Genomic DNA, 23,566 nt, shown 5'->3' on the forward strand with positions numbered 1-23,566 from the left:
TGTCTGGGTCCTCCCCTGTTGCGTAACAGGAGCCACGATCAGCTCGTAGCTCCGTGATTACGCACTATTTGTCAACCGGCGCGGCGATCCGTGCGGCAGATAGGGGGATTTTCATTCTTTGCGAATGACAGCTCAGACCCACTCAGGCGTAAAGACCACTTCAAGCAACATGTCTAACAAGAATAACAGGATTTTTGGGTATCGAGATAAATGAATAAAAAAATAAAAAGTGTCCTTACTAATGACTAAAACCAGCTAACATTACGTTCATAACGTCATAGTGTCGGTTTACTCTGACATCGTTTGCGACTTTACGATGACACCTAGTCGCGCGGGCACACACTTTTAACACCAGCGCAGAGAGAAATCCCCTCTTCCGCCTCATCGTTAACACTTCCGCTTGGCCATTTGCCGGCTGACTGCTGAGGAGCGCGTCCAGTAGTCCGGATTCGAATCGTGAGCTGGACCTAAAGCCGCAGGACCTCTCAACTGCGAATAAGAAAGTGCTAGAACCCACAAAATATAACAAGCAATTAGAATATCTGAAATTCTTACATTTGTCGTCCTTACGTCCCTAAAATTTCATTTATTCACGAAAACGCAATATCTGCTAAAACATTTAACCAATTTAAATAAACAGAACAAAAACGCAGCAGCGTGTCTTGCCAGTACAACCGTATGTGTGCACTGCCTAGTACTGTTCCCAAGTTGTCAGAGAAATCATAAAGTTAGGTAAACAATACTATAGAGACAAAGCTTATATAAACGTTTTGTAGCCGCTTAATTTCGACGATTTCCCCTAGTATTTCAGAATCAAGAAACTGCTGCGGATGAACGGAGCAGTCCCTGAAGGCATCATCAGGCCATTCCATTCTCCAGACTTGGAACACTGAGCAAGGAGCATTAATCACGAAACGTAAACATTACGCCACTTTGAGACAACAAGCTGTTCCATGTATAAATGGTATCCGCCACGCCAGCGATCAAAATCACATTTTGAAACCAGGCAACGATGACTAACGCAGCTCCACCTGTGCCATCCGTACAGAGGCAGGCGATCCAGTGAAATAATGGCTGTCACCTCCCAGTCTCACAGTGGAGGACTGCTTGTGAATGCGTTTCAAAAAACAAGTAATAGTTGACAGAAATCCCCAAGCAAAATTGGAGTTAAGCAGAAAGACATTCAACTTAGAAACAAATCCTGTATGAAAGCAGATAAAGGTTCGCGTTCTTCCATATGTGTCGACCTCTTTGCTGTAGGATTCATGAGGAAAGCCATCCACAGCAAGCGCTCCCCTTTGCACGTAATTTCCCGTTTAAAAGAACAGAGGGATCAGAATGAGACTCATGGGATCAACGGGACCTCTTACTTGTAGGGTGGTCTCCACAAAACCATGTCTATCGACGCAACATCCGAACCCCGGTAGGACTAGGAGCGATCCAATCCGTCATTGCTAGCCTGCTTGGCTAACGCCGACAAGAGCTAGTCTAGAACGATTACTGGCTCCCGCAGATCCGCCCACCGCTCTACGTGGTGCGTGATTCTGCAACAGTCTGTGGCCGTTGTTGTGCCATGATAAAGTGATTGCCAATAAAAGACCAGCGCAACGGTTGCAGGTTAAAAACCAGTTCATCAAACAAAAGTAACACAAAAAACTGACATTTTTCTGTGAAGGACTTTCTCCATTTAACTGACAAACAGAGGGACTTGTGGTTAGGAAAACGGAAAGAGGAATACGTTAATCTCACTACCGTATACTGCTTTATACCCGCTATAAGGCTCCTCAGGTTGGAAGTGGCGGTTGTTGTGCACTGTGCGAGGTAAATGTAAGCTAGGGTGTTAATTAAAACTGGAAGCCATATTACAAAAACGTAAACTTAACAGTTAAGTTACTTCTAATTTGTGACGTTAGCTTTACAGGTGTCCATGCAACAGCTACTGGGCATCTTTACAGTTAAATTGACAACAAAAGATGCGAGAGGTCTCCATAGTAACCTTTGTTACCCCAAAAACCCAGCGCTCATCGGAGCGCCGAACGGTAAGACCAACAGTGCCACCGTGTGGACATTACTGAGAATACCAGAACTACTTCTTACAAAAGGAGGAATGGTTCAAATGTTTTTTTCACACAGGTTTAAAAGCATAATTCCAAATAAAAACAAGTAAAACAGTCTGTTGAGCCGTTCAAACATCTACACTCATGAGAAAAATTTAGCACTTCAATTAAGTATTCAGCTTTGCCTTAAGGAATGTTCACGTAGAGATATCTAAGATTTCTGAATTTATTTCAGGAGAAGAAAATGATTTAAATGTACTTAACAACAAAAATCAAATTACTCATCAAATGAAATAAATTAACAACAAATAATTTCCAGCTAAGAAAAAAACTACCTCCTAATAGCTAGTGTTACCCTCTTTGCTAAAATAAGTTTAGGGAGACGCTTCTTGTAGACAAAGACCAGTCTTTTCTTCTCACATTCAGCTGCTTTAGGGTCTTTTTGCAAATGCAGCCTGTTTCAAGTCGGTCATCTTGCAAGGTTCTCCTTCAGCTATTTCTTCAGTTTTTTTTTTTTTTTGCTTTTTTTTTTACAGATTGTCTCACATTTTCCTCAAGCATCCTCTGATATATGATAGAATTCATGATTGATTTCCTGAGCTGCCCATGTTCTACTGCAGCAAAGCATCCCCGAATTATCACGCTTCCAGCTCTATCCATCAAGGTTAGTATGACGTTCTTTTCCTTGAATGCTTTAGTTGGTTTAATAAAGAACATTATGGAAAACCCAGAGAATCCAGTTCATGAAATGGTCATACAGCACCATAGTTTTTTCAGTCAGAGACTTCTTCAGATCCGTTGTAATGCTGACAACTAGAGGGGATCCTTCCTGACCACATCCATCAGCATCTAAATCAACTCTTTGAAGAAACTTGTAGAATGAGTCACATTAATTTCCCTTTGGGAGTATTTTTGAATATAAATCAGTTTGAATACCCAACCTGTGTTCTGTTCTGGTGTCTAAATAATTCACTGTTGCCTTGATCTCTCCATAGAATGTTCCTTTTTTAGGTAACCTTTAGTCAGCCCTCTGTTTTTAACTTCCCATGGCAGTAAAACTTGTGCTGTCTGTGTTGGATTATAGAGGCATGCACTTTAACACAGACAATCGCAAGAGCATACTGGTAACATTTTAGGGTTTTTGGAGACTTCCTCTAACATCTTGTGGTCTGGTCTTAGAGTGAACCAAGTAAGACAGCCAGTCCTGGGCATGCTGGCGGTTGTTACAGATGTCCTTCACTTTTACAGTGCTTTCTGTGCAATAAAATGGCTGATTTCAAATCCCTTAGCAGACTCATTCGTCTTTTTCAGAATGGCCGAAACAGCTCTTTTTATCTCACCAGGCAATCTGAATGTTGTGGGTTTAAACAGGGCAAACCTCCTTCAAAATGCTGAGTAATGATGTTCTAATCATGTGAAACCCAACGTGATACACCTACATGTAACCATCCAGAGCAACATGCAGGCAGGGTGCAGTGGGTTGAGAAGAATGTCTGACAAAGCTGTAAATGATTGGAGACAATGACTCATCGAATGGCACTAGTCGACAGGTTAGGCCAAACATGGTTTAAACTGCTGCACGTTGGGCTGTTCTTAACATGCAAGTCAAATAAATGTTACTAGTTTTGTCCAGTGCCCTTTTTGTTTTTGTTTTAACATGTCCTGTTGCAGCCTTTCAGACATACCATATGGAGCAAATGGCTACCTACATGTGCCAGGGCAGTTTTGCTCTACAAACCCTAGAGAGTATCTTGTGTTATTCTTTAATTCCAGATTCAGTTCAGCATTAAAGTAGGCAGGCCACATTAACCAATACCTGTAAACCTGTGTGCCAAAAACACATTAGTTAAGGATTTAACGGTTTCAGATGAATAGTTCATGTGGCCCAAAACTCCAGAGGGTTCAGTAGTTTAAACTGAAGTCTATACTTTGTAACATGTAAAGTCAAAGGTGTGTTACTACTTAACTAGTATCCATTTGTTATCCATCTAAGTGAACTAGTGTGAATTAAAGAACACTTGTTAATTTGTGGACATATTTTAGTTGCATTTGCTCACTAGAATAGGCAAAAAAAGGATCCACTAGCTCAGTAGTGTGCAATTTAGGCACTCATAGTTGATGAGGTGAACCTTTTGGTTGCACAAGTTGACTAGTGCTCAAATTTAAAAGTCACTAGTATATAGAGAACATATTTCATCTGGAGACAAAGTTGGAGGGGCAATGCTGAGATGGTTTGGACATGTGTAGAGGTGGATATTTTGGACAAAGGATGAAGATGGAGCTGCCAAGGAGGAAGAACAGAGGAAGACCACAGAGGATGATCATGGATGTATTGGAGGAGGACGTGACAACGCTAGGCGTAAAGCGGAGTCAGATGATCTACTGTGGAGACCCGCTGAGAGAAGGAAAACCGTCTTCAGTCTTTGAAATAAATGGTATTTAGGAGTACACCAAAAGTAACTGGAACAGACCAGAAATCTGATTTATTGATTACTTCACCAAATGTTTGGAAGATTACATCACAATATTATGTATAGATCCATATAAGCACTTTCATTTCTAATGTATCTTACATGGAAAACTTTACAGTCAGTACGTTTTCATTTACTGTATAATATACATATATATTTATTTATATACTCCCTGGCATTAGTAGACATCCATAGTTGCAAGGGAAGAAATGCTTTTCCAAAAAAAAAAAAATAGTTAAATGCACTTTAAATAATTACATACATCCTTCTTCAACAGAGGCATGAAATACACTCCAAATGATCCAGGCTGAAAATATCTCAGGAGATTTTCTGAACACTTTTGTTCAACTGTAAAGTTAAAGTAAATCAATACTGATTGACATTCTGAACTGATAGTTGGGAGGCGCCAATTAGGGAGCAAATTATCTGGAACAGATGTGCAAAAAGCTTGGAAATGAATAGAGGTCCTTGTAACATCTGAGGGGGCCCGGCTAATAGATTCTTGCAGGGTTTCAGGAGCTAACTGGAACTCTACACCAACAGTTGATCCCAGTTTGAAGCTTATGGAGTCAGCAGAAGCAGGAAAGGAACCAGAAGAATCAGGGTTTTTTTCCCCCAGCCTTTTAGTGTAAACCTTCAGTTCTTGTCAAAAAAAAAAAAATAGAATGAATGAAAGCAAATAATCAAAATAAATTAAAGTTCACTGACAAACAAGGAACAGGACATCTGTGTCACAGAGCGATGTCCCAAATGAAGCTGCTTGATCTTTGATAGCATTATGTGCAGCAAAGTTCACGTTTCTATCGGTGAGAATAAGAGGCTACCAAACCACACGGACATGACAGGGAGCATAATTGATAGAATCATCCTTTTTCAAACAGGCACAGTTGGCAGAAAGCCATTTTTCACAAAAGGAAAACTTTAGCTTCACCCGGTTCAACTGTATGCTTCATTTCGATTCTCTTTGACAAGAATCAAAAAGAAACAAAAACAGAGAAACGTCCAAGAAAATAATGGAGAGGACTAGGAACCATAAATTAGATCTTTACAGTTTTATCAGTGGGGCGATGAGAGACGACAGCCAGCTGAGAGAGAGCCGGTCACAGTGCTGTTCATCCCAGAGAGGGAGGAGGGTGGAGGCTTCTCTACAGTCTGACAGACAGTAGAGAAGCTTAACACTAGGATGTAGAATCCCGAATCAAGACTGAAAACATGGTCCTTTTCCTTTCCACCAATTTAACCCCCCGTAATCTGATCCAATCTGAAAGACGAGAGGAAAGTTCCTCAGAAGCGTTCCCCTTCATGTTCTTTTTCCCCCCATTGCCATGCACCGTTTCCCCCTAGGAGATGGGAGTCCGGGCAGGCGTGCCGTCAGGAGCAGCGATTTGGAAGACGGATCCGATGCGCAGGAAGAAGCGTCTGAGAACGGCCCGCAGCTCCGGGATCAGATCAAACTGCATCATTTCACACAGCTGGGGGTAGTAACAGGAAGCATGGGGCTTAAACTGCAAAGGAGAAAAATGCATAGTTAGACACAAATAGAACAGATAGGTCACATATTCCATACAGAGCCTTGGAAATTATTCACATTTAATCTCATTACTACCATAAACTGCAGTGTATTTTGTGGGGATTTATGTTCTAGACTAACACAAAGTACTGCTTAGATGTTAGGTACAAGGAAAGGATACATGATTTTCAACATTTTTACAAAACAAAATCTGAAAAGTGTGTGGTGCATTTATATCCAGCTCCCTTTACTCTGAGACCCCGAAATAAAATCCAGTGCAACTGAGTAAAGATTGTTGAGAAGGTTTTTAAAGTATATATATCCCAAGTTTTGAACATGGCCTAGTCAAAGTCCAGATCTAAATCACACTGAGAAAGGGGGGCTAAAGATAAATTTACACCACATTTTTCAGATCTTTATTTGTAAAAAGAAAAATAACTCGGTGTGTTGAATTTTCCTCCCATTTCATGACTATGAACAACTGTGTGCTGACTCCCTGTGATCATCACTGAAGCTTGAGCAGAATATGTCCATTAAAGTGTATATTTTGCTCCTTTTAAGAACACCTAACTGTTTCCAGCAGCATTTGGTCTAAATAGAAACTGTAGCAGTTTTGAGCTAGAAAACTAACCTCTGAGTCATGGAGTACAGTTAATCATCGATGAATCACAGGCTCATACTGAGAGGCCTTGACTCATAGGAGCCATCTACTGCAGAAAACATGTAATCATTCACATTTGAACAATTAACAGGGTCAACCAAAACACCTTTGATCCCAATGCTTTAAAAATAATGGATATTTAGCTAATATTCTTAGTCCTATCTATAAGTTTTCCAAATAGCTGACATTTGATGAGAAGTAAAGCCTTTGTGTGTTCATGCCTTGTCATCGGGCAGCCGTAGTGTCCTGGTGAGCAGCAGCATCAGCAGGCTGTTCCAAGCCTCTCTGTGGCTCTCTGAAGTCAGACTGATGAAGTAACTCAGAGCTTCGGTGCACACCCTGAGAGACAAGACGCAGACAATAACACTGCAGCTGGGAAATCAGCAGCTTTCCGTCAGAATATTTCGACAACAGAGTGGATTAAGACACCAGCAGCACTTCCTGAAACTAAACTTCTACGTTTGCAATCTTGAAGTGACCCGATGAGTCAGCGCAGCTTGCTCAGCGACAAACAACAAGGTGATTTGTGTCGGGCTTTAACGTGCCGACGTATTCCGCTGATTACACCAGCTCATGCATTTATAATGAGATATGAACCATGTGTGAGAGCACAGCTCATTTCACAGAAAACTAACGTCTTCTGCTAATCAGACAGTTGGTATTTATCCCAAGTTTATCTGGCATCAACCCATTCAGGTCCATGTAAATGTGTTCGTTTGTGTTGAAACCCAGGATTAGAAAAGAAAATCTAAGAACTAAAGACAAGTGGTGCATGAAGCCAAGCCTGGTTGCAAATGTGAGCTCATATGTGGGACTCTATGGATGGGGTTGAACAACTTTGAGACTGAAGGAATCACGGAAAGTTGATTGAAAATTGGAAACATTTGTCAAGAAAAAGGTTGGGTTGAGTAATTTTAGGTGCCACTGTATGAAGCTTTGAGATATATTTTATATGTGAGAAATGCAGAGGGTCCAAAGAACAAGTTGTTCTTCATTTGCTTATGCCTTGGGCCATCCCTGCTTGCCTGGACAGATGAGGCAGCCCTGTCCTACTGGACCGAACAGAACCACAGTGCTTGCTGGGGAGATCAGCGTCTTCTTTGGGAGCGCGCTTTGTTTTCTCAGAGTTCGCACACAACTGTGGATGAGCATTATATGGTTGTTTATTACCTGGTAAAATATGAATCATTTGAGTCTAATTAGCCATCTTGTGATAATACTGATCAACTATATTAATTGACCTTTATAATTCTCAGGAACTGATGGTATTGCTGTAACATGAGCAGAAATAGATGCTGCATAATATTTTAAAACAGTGTTAAATTCAGTTATTGTTTACCGTTTGGTGACTCAGCTGCAGAAGTTATAGTAAAGAAGCATATTTGATAACGAGTTAGATTTACTTTGAGCGATATTTGTTCTTGTGAAGCTGCGACTGAATATTAAGATTTAAAGTCAAAAATACTGATACATATTGTAATATACTTTATTTTGACTTGTTGTCACATTAAATGTCCTTTTAAGTTCATATTGGTATATCATAATAGTACTTCAGAGCATAAAGTCAAAATTTTCTGTATTTTTCCCTGTTTTGGTTTTCCACACTTACCAGTAGAGGGCAGAGTGGACTGCCCTTTACAAATACAGAGAAGAAAAAAAGTCAGACCAGCTTTAGGTTGAAGAAGAAATATTTCATTTCAAAACTCCATAAAAACTCCATAATATCTAGACTCCATTTTCTAGATTTTCTGCCAGTTATTAATTAGTGAAGCAGTGCAAAAACATTAGTTGGGGTTTATTCTAAATATATTATCATTATTATTATTATTATATTATTTCTTTATTGCCCACAATCCCGACACACAGTGCTAAAAGCTGGCTCTGAGTTGGCAGTGCAGTACAGGACTATTCCTAATTTATTTATTTTTTAGTATTCTGACAAGTACAGAGAAAATGTCTTGATGCTTTAAATCAGTGTGATTAGTGATACCCTGATAAATATCAATTCTTTGGTAGCATCTAAGCCGAACCTAGCTCAAGACCATTGGGTCCGGTTTAAATCCCCAGACTAAACAGATCTAGAGGCTAGAGAAGAACCAATCAGCCTCGGATTATTGGCAAATGTTCCCCTGATCGGCTCTGACCATTGAGGTCCTTTGATGGATTTCAAGCTTTGTAAAAATCAGATAAAGCTTATATACACTTTGATGCATAAATGGGATAATCATGTAATTGCTTAAATTTTTCTTGGTTTCAAACTTCTACCTCAACCAAATAGGCTGCAGCAGTTTGTTCTTGGTCCTTGGCATCTTTAAAAACATTCAAAAAATTAAAAAAGGACAATTTTACTGAAAGAAAACAAGCTGTAATGTAGCTGAAAACCTTATATTTGGCTTTTTAGGAATCCGGTTTTGCTCTTTCAGATAATAAAATAAGAAATAGACTTTGGAAACTCAAACTTTTCCATACTGTTCATCTTTCTCTCACAATCAGTAGGTCGTATAAACAGAGATGAACCACTATTTGTTCTGAATCTGAAACTTTTAATCAGATTTGCAGATGGAGGGTGGACACTTTCCTGGTTATGTCAAAAAACATCTGAACTATTTTTCCTTAATAAAATGTCTCAAATATGTTGTAAGAGTTATCCATTGGAACTCTTTCTAACAGGGGCAAGCATACCCATCAGAGGCTGTCATGAGTCCCTACCAAGCTACAGCCCTGCTCATTGATTTGGTGCGGGCAGCATCATCTCGGGTTCACTCACAGCAGCAGGCGTGTCTGAATGTCCGGCCATGAGTCCTGCAGCTTCGGGTCGGAATACATCCTGAACAAGATCCTCAGGCTGCAGGCAAGACTGCTGGTTTCCTGCTTCAACAAGTTGGGCTTAGATTTCCCCTTAAATCCTAAAGGTAACAAAGGAAAGAAAGTTTTTATTTAGACTGGAGAAACAAAGACAACAACAATGCTAATCTAAATGTTCTTTCTTCCTTCTACAATAAGCTCTGAAAAAACTAGGACCCAACATAATAAATGTGTTGTTTATTGTTAATAACTAGAGTCAGTTTAATATGAAAGTGTGCTTCCTGCATGATAGCATACTTTACTTGTTCCTGCAATCAAACAAGTACCAGTTATCAGGACATCTGTGGACAACTATACCAGAACACATTGAACACTAAGCTTCAATTCTACACCTGTTGCTCTTCATTTTATACTGAAATGGAGATGCGGAACTTCTGTGAACTAGAACATCCCAGAGCCTTGGGGGTCTCCATTTACCTGCCCTCCACAGAGCCGTCCTCTGCTCGTTGTTGGAGTTGAACTCCTTGGCGAAGTTGTGCGACTCCAGCAGACAGTCCAGTAGCTTAAAGAGGTGTGCTGACGTCATGTGCCGGTACATGCCCTGATCTGGAAGCGACTCCTCTCCTTCAGCCTCCGACTGCTCCAGAGCATCTCGCTGGGACACAGTTATAGGACGTTAGTTGACGTAAACCCTGTGGTTCAACACAAGCAGCAGGTTTTTCTCAGTGTACCTGTGCAGCAGCCATGTTGTCAGCATCTTCCTTCTTACTGGTTGCTGGGTAGAAGACAATGTTGTCTACGGTCTGGATCAGTTCAAGCTGCACAACACATTTAATCAGCAGCCCTGCAAACAGCCTCTGGTCTGAGACTCCTGGAGGACAGGAAAATAAAGAAAAGCTTAGGATTAAAAGGTCATTCTCTTAAATAAAGTCTATTCTGGATTTCAGTTTAGATTGGGTCATGGCATTTGTTGTGTTTACTCACTTGCGTTCGACTTGCCCTTCCAGGTGTCGTCGCTCGACATCTGGCTGTGTCCCCTCTCAGACACAGCTCTGTCGTAGCTGCTCTGAGACTGACTGTCAAAATCGGCCTCCTACAGAACAGTCAGCCACAAACGGAACAAAAACCCAAAGGTCAGAGTCACACAACTTTAAGAGTAAAAAATAATGAGGAGCTACATCAGGACTCTTCATTCATGTGACTGTTGGAACAATTAGTTTGTTTCCTTACAAAGTGCTTTCCCTCAGCAGCTTCCTCATCCTGTCCAGCCGGTCGCCATGTCAACAAGCTGATTAAAAGAACAGCAACACAGAGGCGGTTAGAATGTGGGTTTTGAAATAACCTCCATCCTGCCCCAGCAGCCTGTACAACGGCCGCATAAAAACTGTCAATCTTTTTTTTATTTTTGCTCGTATAAAGGTAAAAATATACGATTTGTTACTCACGCATGAGGGCTGGTGTTCTGGAAGATCTCCAGCATGCACGAACAGGTGACGTTCCAGACCTCGGGGCTGAACTTCTCCCCGTTCAGAATCACCAGGTTCTCCAGACAGTTTGTCCCCGATCGGGCCAGTTGTTCGTTATCTGCAGAACAAAGGTAACAGCTTTAACACTCCTATGCTAGGATCTACGCTAAATTTAAGTATTAATACGAAACTTTAAGACGGATATTTGTACAATGGTCAGGCTTTGAACAACAAGACTGAGAAAAAACATGAAGACGGGAAGGAAGATGATTGACAAAAGGATGGATGGATGAAAACATCTAGACAACTGAGTAGGAAATACGGTCTGGAAACATAAATCCTTTACCATACTTTGTTTTCTTTTTTCATACTTATCCCGACCTGGAAAATGCTTAAATTAAATTCCATCCTCTTCCAGGCAGGTAAGAAAAAGACTGATTTAAAGGACTTTAGAAAGGAAAATATTTAAACACTAATCAGTATTATTTAGGTGTTTAAGACCTTAAAGTCTGCAGAAGTGTGAGAGGCTTTTTAAAGTTAGCTGAAGGGATACTCTGCACCATCATGGGCTGAAGAATGATACGAGTTATCTCATTAACTTCCCACCTTGCCGAACACACCACTGCAGTTGCGTGAAAATGTCCTCCAGCAGGATTTCACTGAGGGGTTCATAAAACTGGGTGAACACGTCACAGACGGCGTACAGAGCATGGTTACAAGTTGTCGTCATCCACTCGGTTTTCTGGAAGGAAGATCAACAACAGATCAGTAAGGATTTATTGCTTTTATTTGGTGCTTATTAATAAATGATTATTTGAACTGTGACCTCTGTCTGCTGTTCTGGGAGCTTCATATTGTCAAAGATGCGGAAGACAATCCTGAAGAGGTCATGCCACCAGTGCTTCTCAAAGGTGTGGCCATAACTCTTCATGATCTCAAACATAACTGTGAGACCTCTGTGTAGAACAAAAACAGACAAGAAGATCAGGTTTGTTGCTTTATTTCCACAAAAAGATAGAACTGCTAATATTTTATGTTTTCAGTCAAAAACCTAAAGAGCGAGACTGTAAAAATCAAAACTCACACCTTTCTTAATAAAATCTAAATTTGGTCACAGACTCTGCATAGTCGTTCTGACTTTCCCTCCTATCCACCAACTGTAGCATTAGCTTGAAGTGACCTTTAATGAGCAAAACACAATGCTGGAAGACTAACTGCAGAGAGACTTGCAGAGTTTAAGTGGTTATCACAGCCAATATCCCTAAAACGGCTACATTACTACAGTGAAATTTGCACAATTTAAAACACAGTCCAATTAGGTGTAGAAAAGTGAGACTTTTAGCTGCTTCCATTCACTCCTGCTTGGTTTAGCACAACAACTGCACTGCTTGCTGCTATATTCTGATGACTGAGTAATTTGATGAAACGGAAGTGCATCAGAGCCAACGTTGCTGGTCAGGACCAGTCAGAGCACATCTGTCACCGTCTTCACGTCCAGGTAGACTAGGCTAGCCAGAGAGTTCAGTAAAATCCCTGGGTGCAGTACTGGTGTCGGAAAATGGTCTCCCTGGCTTCCTGATCCCAACTGAATAAATCATGTAAGATTTGCCGTATAAACTTCCCTTCAACCTGGAGACTTTGCAACTACGGTACTACTGTGATCTTCAGTGTTCATTGAGTTTGGTCCCATTTTTGGCTGCTTCTCAGACTCTTTTTGTTTGCTTTTGTTTTATTTCTCAACTTAAGAGATGGAAATGATTATAAGTATTGTGAGCTACAAGCATGAACATAGGTAACAAAGAAAACCTCTAAAAGTCATGATGAAATTGTCATTAATAAGTAAAATCCGTGTTGATCAAACATTGTTTTCATGTGGTTGAGGTATAAAGGACCTACGGTGCAAAAGCTAATTCAGAATTAGTATTCAAAGCATCTATCTATTTCTGAGACTCATACCTAGTCTGAAGAAACCTCTAAAGCCTGTTTTCGGCTTCAGTTTGTTAACAGTTCTATATAATAATATAGAACTGCAATATAGTGAAAGTTCTATTTTTTCTCTGCAACTACCAAGATCTTAGGATTAGGAAAATTTCAAAGACATTAACAGGCTACCTCTAAGGATGGAGCATCTTTTTATGATATAAAAGCTTGAGGCTTATTTGTTCTCCTACCTGGTGCGGACATCAAGCTTGCAGCGATTTATGATACAAGACAGCTCGAACAGGATAGGAAACCAGCCACGAACCCAAACCCGATCTCCGGGTGCAACGTTCATGTCATCGCTGGTGTACTCCCTCAGCGCCTGGAAAGCACATTTATTTGTTGAAATGTTTTCTTTGTCAGCTAACCATGTTATTACCCAGTAGTAACCGATGAAAGCTGAGGTGAGGCCACCTGTGGTCGCTCAGAAACATATTTAGCACAATGCCGGATGAGTCGGATGGCCTCCATGCTGGTGTCGGGAAAAGCTGCGTTGCACACAAACTCTGACAAGCACTTCACAGCATCCTGAAAGGAATCGATGGCAGCTGCAAAATGCTGCTGGAAGGTGTTTACTGATGAGAGAGAGAACAAGAATGAACTCAAAACTAATATCAAAAATCACACAGGAACAAAGCTGCCCCCTGCGGTCAGAGTATTTATTTGCTTTTCCTCCTCTTCAGCCAAAGATAGCAGCTCTGGTAGTGTTGTAATCATACTTACTGACAATGTGCCCTGTTGTCTGGAAAGCCAGCTCCACTATCGTCTCATCATGATCGGAGGCGGCCTGGTGAAATACGGAAAATATGTTCTTCCAACCGGACCGAATGTTGGCTGCCTGGGAGTTCACCATCTGAGCCACACACCTGATCACCATGTCCCTGATAGTGGGAGACCTGAGAGACAGAGGAAGACATGGAGAAGCTGAATGTGATCATGATATAGGCCTAGCTGCGTAAACAGAAGGTATCAGGGCTTTTGTCCTTAAAGAGGTTTTACATTTGATCTGAAAAGCTTCTTGAGTCTTTAAGAGGTAAATTCTGTTTATTTTTGTCTGGTGTCACTTATGAGGGGGAAAGAGTGGTTCTTTACTGAACCCATATCTATCCATATTACACGCATCTTCACCTGTTCTTCTTCATGATGTGCTCAAAAGGCCTCAGGAAGTCCTTCTGGAAGCGAAAGTTGGCCAGTTCTCCTTTCTCTAAGAACTTCATGGAGAGCTGCCTGAGTGAATCCACGGCAAAGATAGCAACATCTTCATTGTGGTTACAGCCCACCTAGAAAAAAAGGTCAGAGTGTCACTATTGAAACTGAGCTCTCAGACCCAACTGCGTTCAAATCAAAGCCGAACGATGTGTCGAATCACAGCCCTCAGTACAATATCACTGTGTGAAATCAGCTTGGACGGAATATTTAGTAGGATACTACAGGGGTTAGACAAAGAAACTGAAACACCTGTCATTTTAGTGTGGGAGGTTTCATGGCTAAATTGGACCAGCCTGGTAGCCAGTCTTCATTGATTGCACATTGCACCAGTAAGAGCAGAGTGTGAAGGTTCAATTAGCAGGGTAAAAGCACAGTTTTGCTCAAAATATTGAAATGCACACAACATTATGGGTGACATACCAGAGTTCAAAAGAGGACAAATTATTGGTGCACGTCTTGCTGGGGCATCTGTGACCAAGACAGCAAGTCTTTGTGATGTATCAAGAGCCACGGTATCCAGGGTAATGTCAGCATACCACCAAGAAGGACCAACCACATCCAACAGGATTAACTGTGGACGCAAGAGGAAGCTGCTGAAAGGGATGTTCGAGTGCTAACCCGGATTGTATCCAAAAAACATAAAACCACGGCTGCCTGAATCACGGCAGAATTAAATGTGCGCCTCAACTCTCCTGTTTCTACCAGAACTGTCCGTCGGGAGCTCCACAGGGTCAATATACACGGCCGGGCTGCTATAGCCAAACCTTTGGTCACTCATGCCAATGCCAAACGTTGGTTTCAATGGTGCAAGGAGCACAAATCTTGGGCTGTGGACAATGTGAAACATGTATTGTTCTCTGATGAGTCCACCTTTACTGTTTACTCCACATCCGGGAGAGTTACGGTGTGGAGAAGCCCCAAAGAAGCGTACCACCCAGACTGTTGCATGCCCAGAGTGAAGCATGGGGGTGGATCAATGATGGTTTGGGCTGCCATATCATGGCATTCCCTTGGCCCAATACTTGTGCTAGATGGGCGCGTCACTGCCAAGGACTACTGAACCATTCTTGAGGACCATGTGCATCCAATGGTTCAAACATTGTATCCTGAAGGCGGTGCCGTGTATCAGGATGACAATGCACCAATACACACAGCAAGACAGATGAAAGATTGATTTGATGAACATGAAAGTGAAGTTGAACATCTCCCATGGCCTGCACAGTCACCAGATCTAAATATTATTGAGCCACTTTGGGGTGTTTTGGAGGAGCGAGTCAGGAAACGTTTTCCTCCACCAGCATCACGTAGTGACCTGGCCACTATCCTGCAAGAAGAATGGCTTAAAATCCCTCTGACCACTGTGCAGGACTTGTTTATGTCATTCCCAAGATGAATTGACGCTGTATTGGCCGTAAAAGGAGGTCCTACACCATACTAATAAATTATTGTGGTCTAAAACCAGGTGTTTTAGTTTCATTGTCCAACCCCTGTACATTAGAAGTGTCAGACATTCATACTCTGCATATCAATATTTGGCCAGCTGAATGGACTCAACCCACCTTCAATGTCCACAGCTGTTTGTTTATAGTGTCTGAGATGCTGAAGTTCATTTTAGGCAGATTTGTTTCGGGGGGGGTAGGTGTGGGGAAAAACTCGACAGAACCAGAGCTTTTACCTCTCTGGTTCATCCTGTGTTTGTAGCATATACAGCAAAACAGATAACGCAAACACCAAAAGCTCCGCTCAGTTCCAGCAGCTATGCAGATTTAAAGCCTCTGACATATGGCTGATAGCGTAAAGTGCTGAGGCCAAGGAACAATGTAGGACTGCATTGATATAAATAAAAATGAAATCTGCACAGCCAGGACTCCAGACTAACTGTTCGCACTGCTGCAATTAACCTCTCCAGTGAGGTGCATGGCCACAACATTACGACACATCTTTAAGTCACATTTTTGTAATTACTCAGGCAGACAGTTTCACTTTTTTCACCTCAGTTACTGAATAAATCCCATGTAGAAAGCCTTCTCTATTACATTACATCTGTTTTCTAGCTAAAACCAGTCTGTCTGGTGAACAGAAGGGGACCTTGTGTCTCAATATTACTTTTAGAGAAAACTGTCTATAAAAAAAGTTATAAAAACTAAGGTTTTTTTTTTTTAGGAAAGTGGCAATAATTTCAAAACATCTTCACACGAAACATCTGCATAGAAGGTGAATCTAACACAGGCTGCTGATTATTGTAGGTAATCAGCACACCCACTATACCTGAACCATAACAGCAGGTGGACAACTACAGTAAACTATACTAAAGTACTCAAGACTAAAATGCAAGGTTATCTGAATGACAACTCAGGCTGGACTCCAACTGACCTTTCAACAGATCAGTGATTGTAAACATAGCAGAACATTTACAGCAGAATGGCTGAAAAAGAAATGTTTCAAGGCGTTGTAATGGCCCGGTCCATGCCCGGACCTCCAAATGTTGTGGTAGGACCCTAGGAGAGGTCTGCAAAGATCAATAAACTGAAGCTAATGGATCAAGGCTCCTTCACAGACATGTGAGCAGCAGATTTGATCATTTTGGAACATGATAGGCTTGGGTTCCTCACATTCCGGCTGCACTGACCTTATTGAAGTGGTCTCCTATAACCTGCCAAATTCGAGACCACTGCAGCCTGATGCGGTTCATGTTGTAGTAGGAAATCTCCACAATCTTCTGCAGACTGAACATTCTGGGCTGATGGGCTGAGGCCAGCTCATCCATGGACACCGCACACAACCATCGAACGAAGTCCACTGCACACAAATAAACACTCGATGTATGACTCTTTTTCTAACATTCAAACATGAATCAGCAACTCACCCAAGAGCATCAACTTACCAATCGCATTTCCATCTAGTCGGGTGGAGCCCGTGAAAATCCTGTAGGCAAAGAAACCAACTTAGGAACTGAAAGAAAAGACAGCGTGAAATGCGTATGACCTGTTAAGATGTTGTCCCACCTATCCACAGCCACCACCACACTCTGAGAGCTGGTCTCTCCTACTGATTCCTGGATGTGAGCTATCTGTCTCTTGTCCTGACTTCCAACCAGGTTTCCTGCAACAGCAATGCATTAAACTTAACGCAAGGTACAAATACAATCCACAGCCATAATTAGAGACATGAAAACAAAGTAAGCCACTATATCAGTGCAGAATATGGGTAAAGAATTATAGGTACTGTTTTGAGTATTGGGAACCTACCCAGTCCCAGGGGCATGAACTCCTCAGTCCCAGGAGGTAACCCCCTGATGCTTCCCTCTCTGTCCCGAACCACTCCTGAGATGTAGCGCGTCTTCACCCCTGTGCCAATCAGCTGGGCCAGCTCCAGCTGACTAATACACCTCAGGATCTATAGCAGAACAACACAAATGTGTGGATAATGTACGTGTCTGACATTATAGAGCGGGGATCCCTGAACTCTGGTCCAAATCTGGACCCAGAGAGCCTTTTGTATGGACTCCAAAGCATTTTCTTATTTACTATGTAGATATAGATATTCGATTCCTGCCGCCTCTGACTTTTGAACAGGCGTGACAGGCAGCTATGTGGGTCAGCAACATTCTGGTCCACACTCCAAGCCAGCTGGGGGCCGTAATGCCCCACATCGTTGTATGCCAACCACCAGAAAACGACAAAGAAGAAGCTATGTGGGGTCCTTGGATGCGGGTTGCTAATGCCCCTTTTCCACTGGCTCGTTTTAGGCGATGCGGCTCTGCTCCACTTGGTTTTGCTCTACTTGGTATGGTACCAGTTATGTTTCCACTGACCCACTGACAGCTGGAGCTGGGTGGCTGAAGCCCCGCCTCCAGTCATCAGTGTAGTGTGCTGTGGCGCTATTAACATTACTGTTAATAGCTGCTAAGTTACTATTCTTGGGACCCCAAAGTGTTTGAATAATAGAGGTAGTGGACCTCCTGCTATTTTACTTGGTGATCCCTGATTTAGGCTCTGACCTGAAGACGACACAGAGGTTGTTAACGGGGGTAGCATGGCTGATGTGTCTCTGAGGGAGTGTGAAAGTACCAGAGCTAGTTCCGGGGTCCAGAGCTGCAGAACCGACCCATAGCTGTCGTCTGTCTCAGGCCATTCACAGCAGTAACGTGTTTGTCGCCTTTCTTCAAAGTCACCGTTCGGTGCGGACTTTAACCAAGCCTTAAACGTGTTCCTTATAAGCCATGTGTTGTTATATTTGCATTTTCCCATGATAGCGGCAGCACTACTACATCTCTTTTCGCACATGGACCATCAAGTGATGTAGACTCGCCAATAACACGAAAGCTAATTGGCTGACTGCATGTTCAATAAAGCACAATAAAATGTTGCGTAAGAATTTGAGGTAGCGTTACATGAACGCAAGGAAATTAAGACCTCTTTAAAATAAATGAGTAAATTTTGTGAAATTCTAGTGAACTTAAAATTTTGATTTTCAAATTTGAGATTTTTTAAGACCCAGTGGAAAACCTGTGAAACGTTAAAAGACAAACTGCTTCGACAATGCAACGGTTTCTCCGTATTATTTCTACCATTTCGTACCTCATGCCAGGAGCTGCCCAGGTAGTTTCCATCAGTGTGAGCGACGGTGATCAGCGTCTTTATGGTGTCGATGTTCTTCTGCTTCATCTCGGTGATGCTGGAACTGGCCGTCAGCAGTGTAAATCTGGCCAAGGCCTGAACGTATGCATCTCTCTCCAGCTAAGAGCACAAACACAAGTCACTACCTAGCTATACATTCTCACTGCTGCAGCATCTGAGGTGTGAGCAGACCTGCATGCTGAAGATGCAGGCGATCCTGATGGCGCATCGGATGCCCTCCAGACACAAGGAGGCCACCTCTGGGTCGTCACAGTCCTGCAGTCCTACGCTGAAGGCTGCCAGCAGTGGGGTCCATGCAAGCTGGGATACACAGACATTACCAGCAGCTGGACTATTTCAAGTATTTCATAAAAAAGCCCAACCTTCCTTTAATTCAATGCAATATAAGGTGCCTTGCAAAAGTATTCACGCCCGTTTTCTAACAACCACCAACTTTAATGCATTTTATGTCCTATCATTTATCGTGTCCTTCATGTTGTTGATGTGTCCCTGCTCCAAATGACTGGTGATTCAAAAGACTGAAACGTCCTCAGCATGTCATGAGGTTCTGCAGGAGCTTGCTAATGAACCAATCATTTGATTCGGGTGTGTTGGAGCGGGGAAATATCTAAAACACACAGAACATGGCTCTTTAGAACTGGAGGTGGCCACCTCTGTGTTTAACCCACACAATGAAAATGATCAGGGACTTTTGGACCATTATGCACATGTGATCACCATCTCTGAGTCAATATTTTGCAGAACTGCAATTACAGCTGCTGAAGTAGATCTCTACAAGCTTTGCACATCTAGAAACTGAAGATTGCCCCTTTGCTCAGTCGGATTGGACGGAGAGAGTCTGGGCATAGTTAACAGGTCCTGCCACAGATTCTTAATTGAATAAAGGCCCTGAAGATGCAGTTCAGTCTGATCCTGATACGGTCCATGCCGACGTCTAACACATGACTCTAAAACACAAATATGCTTTAGCCTAAACTATTCTACCGTAGTTCGGGTCGTATGTTTAGTGTTGCTGTGTTGTTGCGGCCTCCAAGTGCCACATTCCCATCATGGTAATGGTAAATGGCATGTACTTCTATAGCACTTTATCAAGTCCCCAGAGACCCCAAAGTGCTTGACACTCCATTCAGGCATCCCCCATTCATACACACATTCACACACTGACAGTGGTGAGCTACATTGTAGCTAAAGCTGCCCTGGGGCACACTGACAGAAGTGAGGCTGCCATACACAGGCGCCACCGAGCCCTCTGACCACCGTCAGTAGGCAAGGCGTGTGAAGTGACATGGACACAACGACTGAGACAGACATAGCGGTGGCTCGAACCGGCAACCCACTGGTTACGAGACGATCATAACATCACAATGCTGCTGCCACCCTTTTACTGTGAGGATGGTGTGATCAGGGTGATGTGCTGTGTTAGTCACCCCCCAGATTTGACTTCAGACCCGTCGCCCTGACCTCTGTGGTGATGAAGTCCTTTGAGCGCCTTGTGCTCTCACACCTAAAAGACATCACCGATCCCCTCCTGGACCCCCTGCAGTTTGCCTACAGAGCCAACAGGTCTGTAGATGATGCAGTCAACCTAGCCCTTCACTTCATCCTCCGGCACCTGGACTCCACAGGAACCTACGCCAGGATCCTGTTTGTGGATTTCAGCTCTGCCTTCAACACCATCGTCCCAGTTCTGCTCCAGGAGAAGCTCTCCCAGCTGAGTGTGCCCGACTCCACCTGCAGGTGGATCACTGACTTCCTGTCTGACAGGAAGCAGCGCGTGAGGCTGGGGAAGCACGTCTCTGACTCCCTGACCATCAGCACCGGTTCCCCCCAAGGCTGTGTTCTCTCTCCTCTGCTCTTCTCCCTGTACACCAACAGCTGCACCTCCAGTCACCAGTCTGTCAAGCTTCTGAAGTTTGCGGACGACACCACCCTGATCGGACTCATCTCTGATGGTGACGAGTCCGCGTACAGATGGGAGGTGGACCATCTGTTGGACTGGTGCAGCCAGAACAACCTTGAGCTCAACGCTCTAAAGACAGTGGAGATGGTTGTGGACTTCAGGCAGAACCCAGCCCCACCTGCCCCCATCACCCTCTGTGACTCCACAATTGACACTGTGGAATCTTTCCGCGTCCTGGGAACCATCATCTCCCAGGATCTCAAGTGGGAGCCAAACATCAGCTCCCTCATCAAGAAAGCCCAGCAGAGGATGTTCTTCCTGCGGCAGCTGAAGAAATTCAACCTGCCAAAGACTATGATGGTGCACTTCTACACAGCCATCATTGAGTCCATCCTCACCTCCTCCATCACCATCTGGTACGCCGCTGCTACAGCCAAGGATAAGGGCAGGCTGCAGCGTGTCATTCGGTCTGCTGAGAAGGTGATTGGCTGCAGTCTACTGTCGCTCCAGGAACTGTACACCTCCAGGACCCTGAAGCGGGCAGGGAAGATTCTGGCTGATCCCTCCCACCCCGGTCACAGACTCTTTGAGACTCTCCCCTCTGGCAGGAGGCTGCGGTCCATCCGGACCAAAACCTCACGCCACAAGAACAGTTTTTTCCCATCTGCCACCAGCCTGGTTAACAAAGCCCGGAAACCACCTTGACATTCTCCCTTTCCCCCACCCCCCCCCCTTTTTTGCTGACAGGACAATTGTAAACTGTAACTCTATGCGTTACATTAACGCTCAGCTTGGACTCCTGCTTTACTTGCACAATGATCACCTGCATGTATTGCTCTTGCATCTTATACTGCTCTATACTTACTCTCACTCACTTAAAACTGTGCACATATATTTATATTATATTGTAGATATGTTTATACTGTTTAATTTGTACTGTATTGCACCGACTACGCCAAAACAAATTCCTTGTATGTCCAAAAACGTACTTGGCAATAAAGCTTTTCTGATTCTGATTCTGATTTGTAGAGTGAACAACCAATAGTTGTCTCAACAGAGCTTTGGATCTCTGCAGCTCCTCCAGAGCTGCCATGGATCAATCCTCTTCTTGCCCAACCGGTCCCATAATGCTCGTCTGGCCTTCACAGAACAATTGGCTTTATAAGTAAGCAAAAATTAAATTAAAAGGAGGTGGACTCTCTTTACTGATCAGGTGACTTCAGAAGGCACCCTGTAGTAGATTTTATTGAGCTTTCCTTCAGAGTGAAGGTAGCTGAATACAAAACCCACACTTGAGATTTTTATTTGTGAATTGATTTTGAAAACTGCCATTTTCCTTCTAATTATTCACGGCCTTATGTTGGTCTATCCAACAAAATACATTTGAGTTTGTGGTAACAGGACAAAATGTGAAAACATTATAAGGTTATGAAAATGTATGCAAGGGACTGTTCTTCTGTTTCTATTTCTGTAGTTTTCACCAACTCTCTAAACAATCTGTTTTTCTGGACTCATTTTGCAATTTTCTGTAGATGAAAATTAGAGGTATTATTATTCAGAAATATCCAAAAGTTGTAAAGTACCTTCTTTAATAATTCATTTAATCAATAGTTCTGTATGCTAATGTCTTCTTTGGATGCTAACCATTTTCTCCCTGGGCCATTTAAAAAGGCTAACATGATGCCCTCAGCTTCAGAACCACTTCTAAGTACCTGCGTGTGATACAGTGAAGTACACTGATACCTTGAACATGGGTCTGACGTGCTCCAGGTGTTTGGCGCTGAAGAACGGTGCCTGAGCGTGGCTGACGGCCTCCATTAATGCTTTAGCCGTCTTCGCCATCTGCTCCATCTCCACATTGTACAGCAGGCGGCGCTGCTTCTCACTGGCCACACCTGGAGGCAGAGACACGTAACAGTTTCTCATGTTTATGTGGTTGACTACCAAAGGTCCAGAAGATGCTGAGACAGATGTGTCTGATTTCATTTTTGGAAGAAAACAAACTTGTAAACGTTAGCGTGGCTGAAGTACTCACTCTGCTTGGCTGACTTTGGAGTGATCGAAAACTCTTTGCTTTCCTTCATTGCAATTTTCTTGCCAGCGATCTCATCGTATATGGAAGAGAGATACTCCTCGGGTAGGTCCTTACTGTCGTTAATGCCGCGGTTCATCTTGATGTACTGCTCCTTTGTCATTTTGTTCTTCACCTACATAAAGACGGAAACACAACCAGGTTGCTTTGGTGTTTTGTGTGTACAGCTTTCAAAACTGTATCAAAGCCATGCCCATTATATTCTTGACCTAAAGCAGGTGTGTCCAAAGGGCGCCCCAGGGACCATTTGCCGCCCTTTGAATGATTTTGTTTTTTTCCTTTTATACCTGCCGGTCATAGACGTTAAGTTTCAGACAACAGTGGTGTGTCTGCAGTGATAAGCCAGCCCGAGCTGGGCCCCCCATACAGAGGACTCAAGTAACAGGAATCATTCTGGTTGAGTTTTGGCATGAACTCTTTGTGAGACGTGGAAAATAAAAAAAGGAATTATGAAAATGAAATATTACATAAATTGTCTTCTTTTTATTTCAAACGCCCCCAGATGAACACATGCTTGTCTTTCTATAAACAGCAGGGAACAGGAAATGAGGTAAAGAGCTGGCAGGAATCAGCAGTTCTTACTTGAGGACTGTGCAGGTCCGTGGTTAGCATGATGATGGAATATGCCAGCACGTATGCAGTGTCTGCACTGGCAAACAGGGTTTGTCTGCAAAAGATGACACGGTTCATGTTTAAGGGTGGCGAGCTTCATCTCTGCATCTAATCAAACATAAGCTCTGAATGTCATTTAAGAGAAGCTCGACTAAACTTTATA

At 42.9% G+C, this 23,566-nt stretch overlaps 2 protein-coding genes and 1 long non-coding RNA gene across 10 annotated transcripts in view; 1 reads left to right on the forward strand and 2 right to left on the reverse strand.

Moving 5' to 3' along the window:
- The window catches only part of bcl2l1 (BCL2 like 1), an 81,541-nt gene extending 79,890 nt beyond the window's left edge, over positions 1-1,651 (reverse strand). For 2 of the 6 annotated variants that reach the window (XM_047366969.1, XM_047366961.1), the window contains exon 1: positions 1,371-1,622. The gene's annotated coding sequence lies outside the window, so the exon portion shown is untranslated. Of the gene's footprint in view, positions 1-1,370 lie in introns of all 6 variants that reach the window. The other 4 variants (XM_047366977.1, XM_047366947.1, XM_047366937.1 and 1 more) reach the window with 4 other exon arrangements.
- Positions 1,652-1,764: 113 nt separating this feature from the next.
- On the forward strand, positions 1,765-9,491 carry LOC124869220. The gene is made up of 3 exons (XR_007038526.1): positions 1,765-2,039; positions 2,594-2,721; positions 9,370-9,491. It is a non-coding gene; the product is annotated as an uncharacterized LOC124869220 (long non-coding RNA).
- The window catches only part of arfgef2 (ADP-ribosylation factor guanine nucleotide-exchange factor 2 (brefeldin A-inhibited)), a 35,657-nt gene continuing 16,605 nt past the window's right edge, over positions 4,515-23,566 (reverse strand). Inside the window, exons 17-40 of one of the 3 annotated variants that reach the window (XM_047366911.1) lie at positions 23,374-23,458; positions 22,735-22,906; positions 22,443-22,594; positions 18,971-19,099; positions 18,740-18,898; positions 17,408-17,555; positions 17,165-17,261; positions 17,044-17,084; positions 16,789-16,958; positions 14,079-14,230; positions 13,674-13,846; positions 13,365-13,525; positions 13,142-13,272; positions 11,797-11,926; positions 11,577-11,712; positions 10,950-11,088; positions 10,735-10,792; positions 10,489-10,597; positions 10,236-10,375; positions 9,982-10,159; positions 9,467-9,605; positions 6,921-7,038; positions 6,670-6,745; positions 5,899-6,033 (exon numbers count right to left, since the gene is read on the reverse strand). In XM_047366911.1, coding sequence (XP_047222867.1) covers positions 6,713-6,745; positions 6,921-7,038; positions 9,467-9,605; positions 9,982-10,159; positions 10,236-10,375; positions 10,489-10,597; positions 10,735-10,792; positions 10,950-11,088; positions 11,577-11,712; positions 11,797-11,926; positions 13,142-13,272; positions 13,365-13,525; positions 13,674-13,846; positions 14,079-14,230; positions 16,789-16,958; positions 17,044-17,084; positions 17,165-17,261; positions 17,408-17,555; positions 18,740-18,898; positions 18,971-19,099; positions 22,443-22,594; positions 22,735-22,906; positions 23,374-23,458 — 2,950 coding nt within the window. In that variant the 3' untranslated portion in view covers positions 5,899-6,033; positions 6,670-6,712. Of the gene's footprint in view, positions 6,034-6,669; positions 6,749-6,920; positions 7,039-9,466; positions 9,606-9,981; positions 10,160-10,235; positions 10,376-10,488; positions 10,598-10,734; positions 10,793-10,949; positions 11,089-11,576; positions 11,713-11,796; positions 11,927-13,141; positions 13,273-13,364; positions 13,526-13,673; positions 13,847-14,078; positions 14,231-16,788; positions 16,959-17,043; positions 17,085-17,164; positions 17,262-17,407; positions 17,556-18,739; positions 18,899-18,970; positions 19,100-22,442; positions 22,595-22,734; positions 22,907-23,373; positions 23,459-23,566 lie in introns of all 3 variants that reach the window. The other 2 variants (XR_007038508.1, XM_047366905.1) reach the window with 2 other exon arrangements.

The sequence above is a fragment of the Girardinichthys multiradiatus genome, chromosome 1, assembly GCF_021462225.1.
Source record: "Girardinichthys multiradiatus isolate DD_20200921_A chromosome 1, DD_fGirMul_XY1, whole genome shotgun sequence".
Taxonomy (NCBI): Eukaryota; Metazoa; Chordata; class Actinopteri; order Cyprinodontiformes; family Goodeidae; genus Girardinichthys; species Girardinichthys multiradiatus.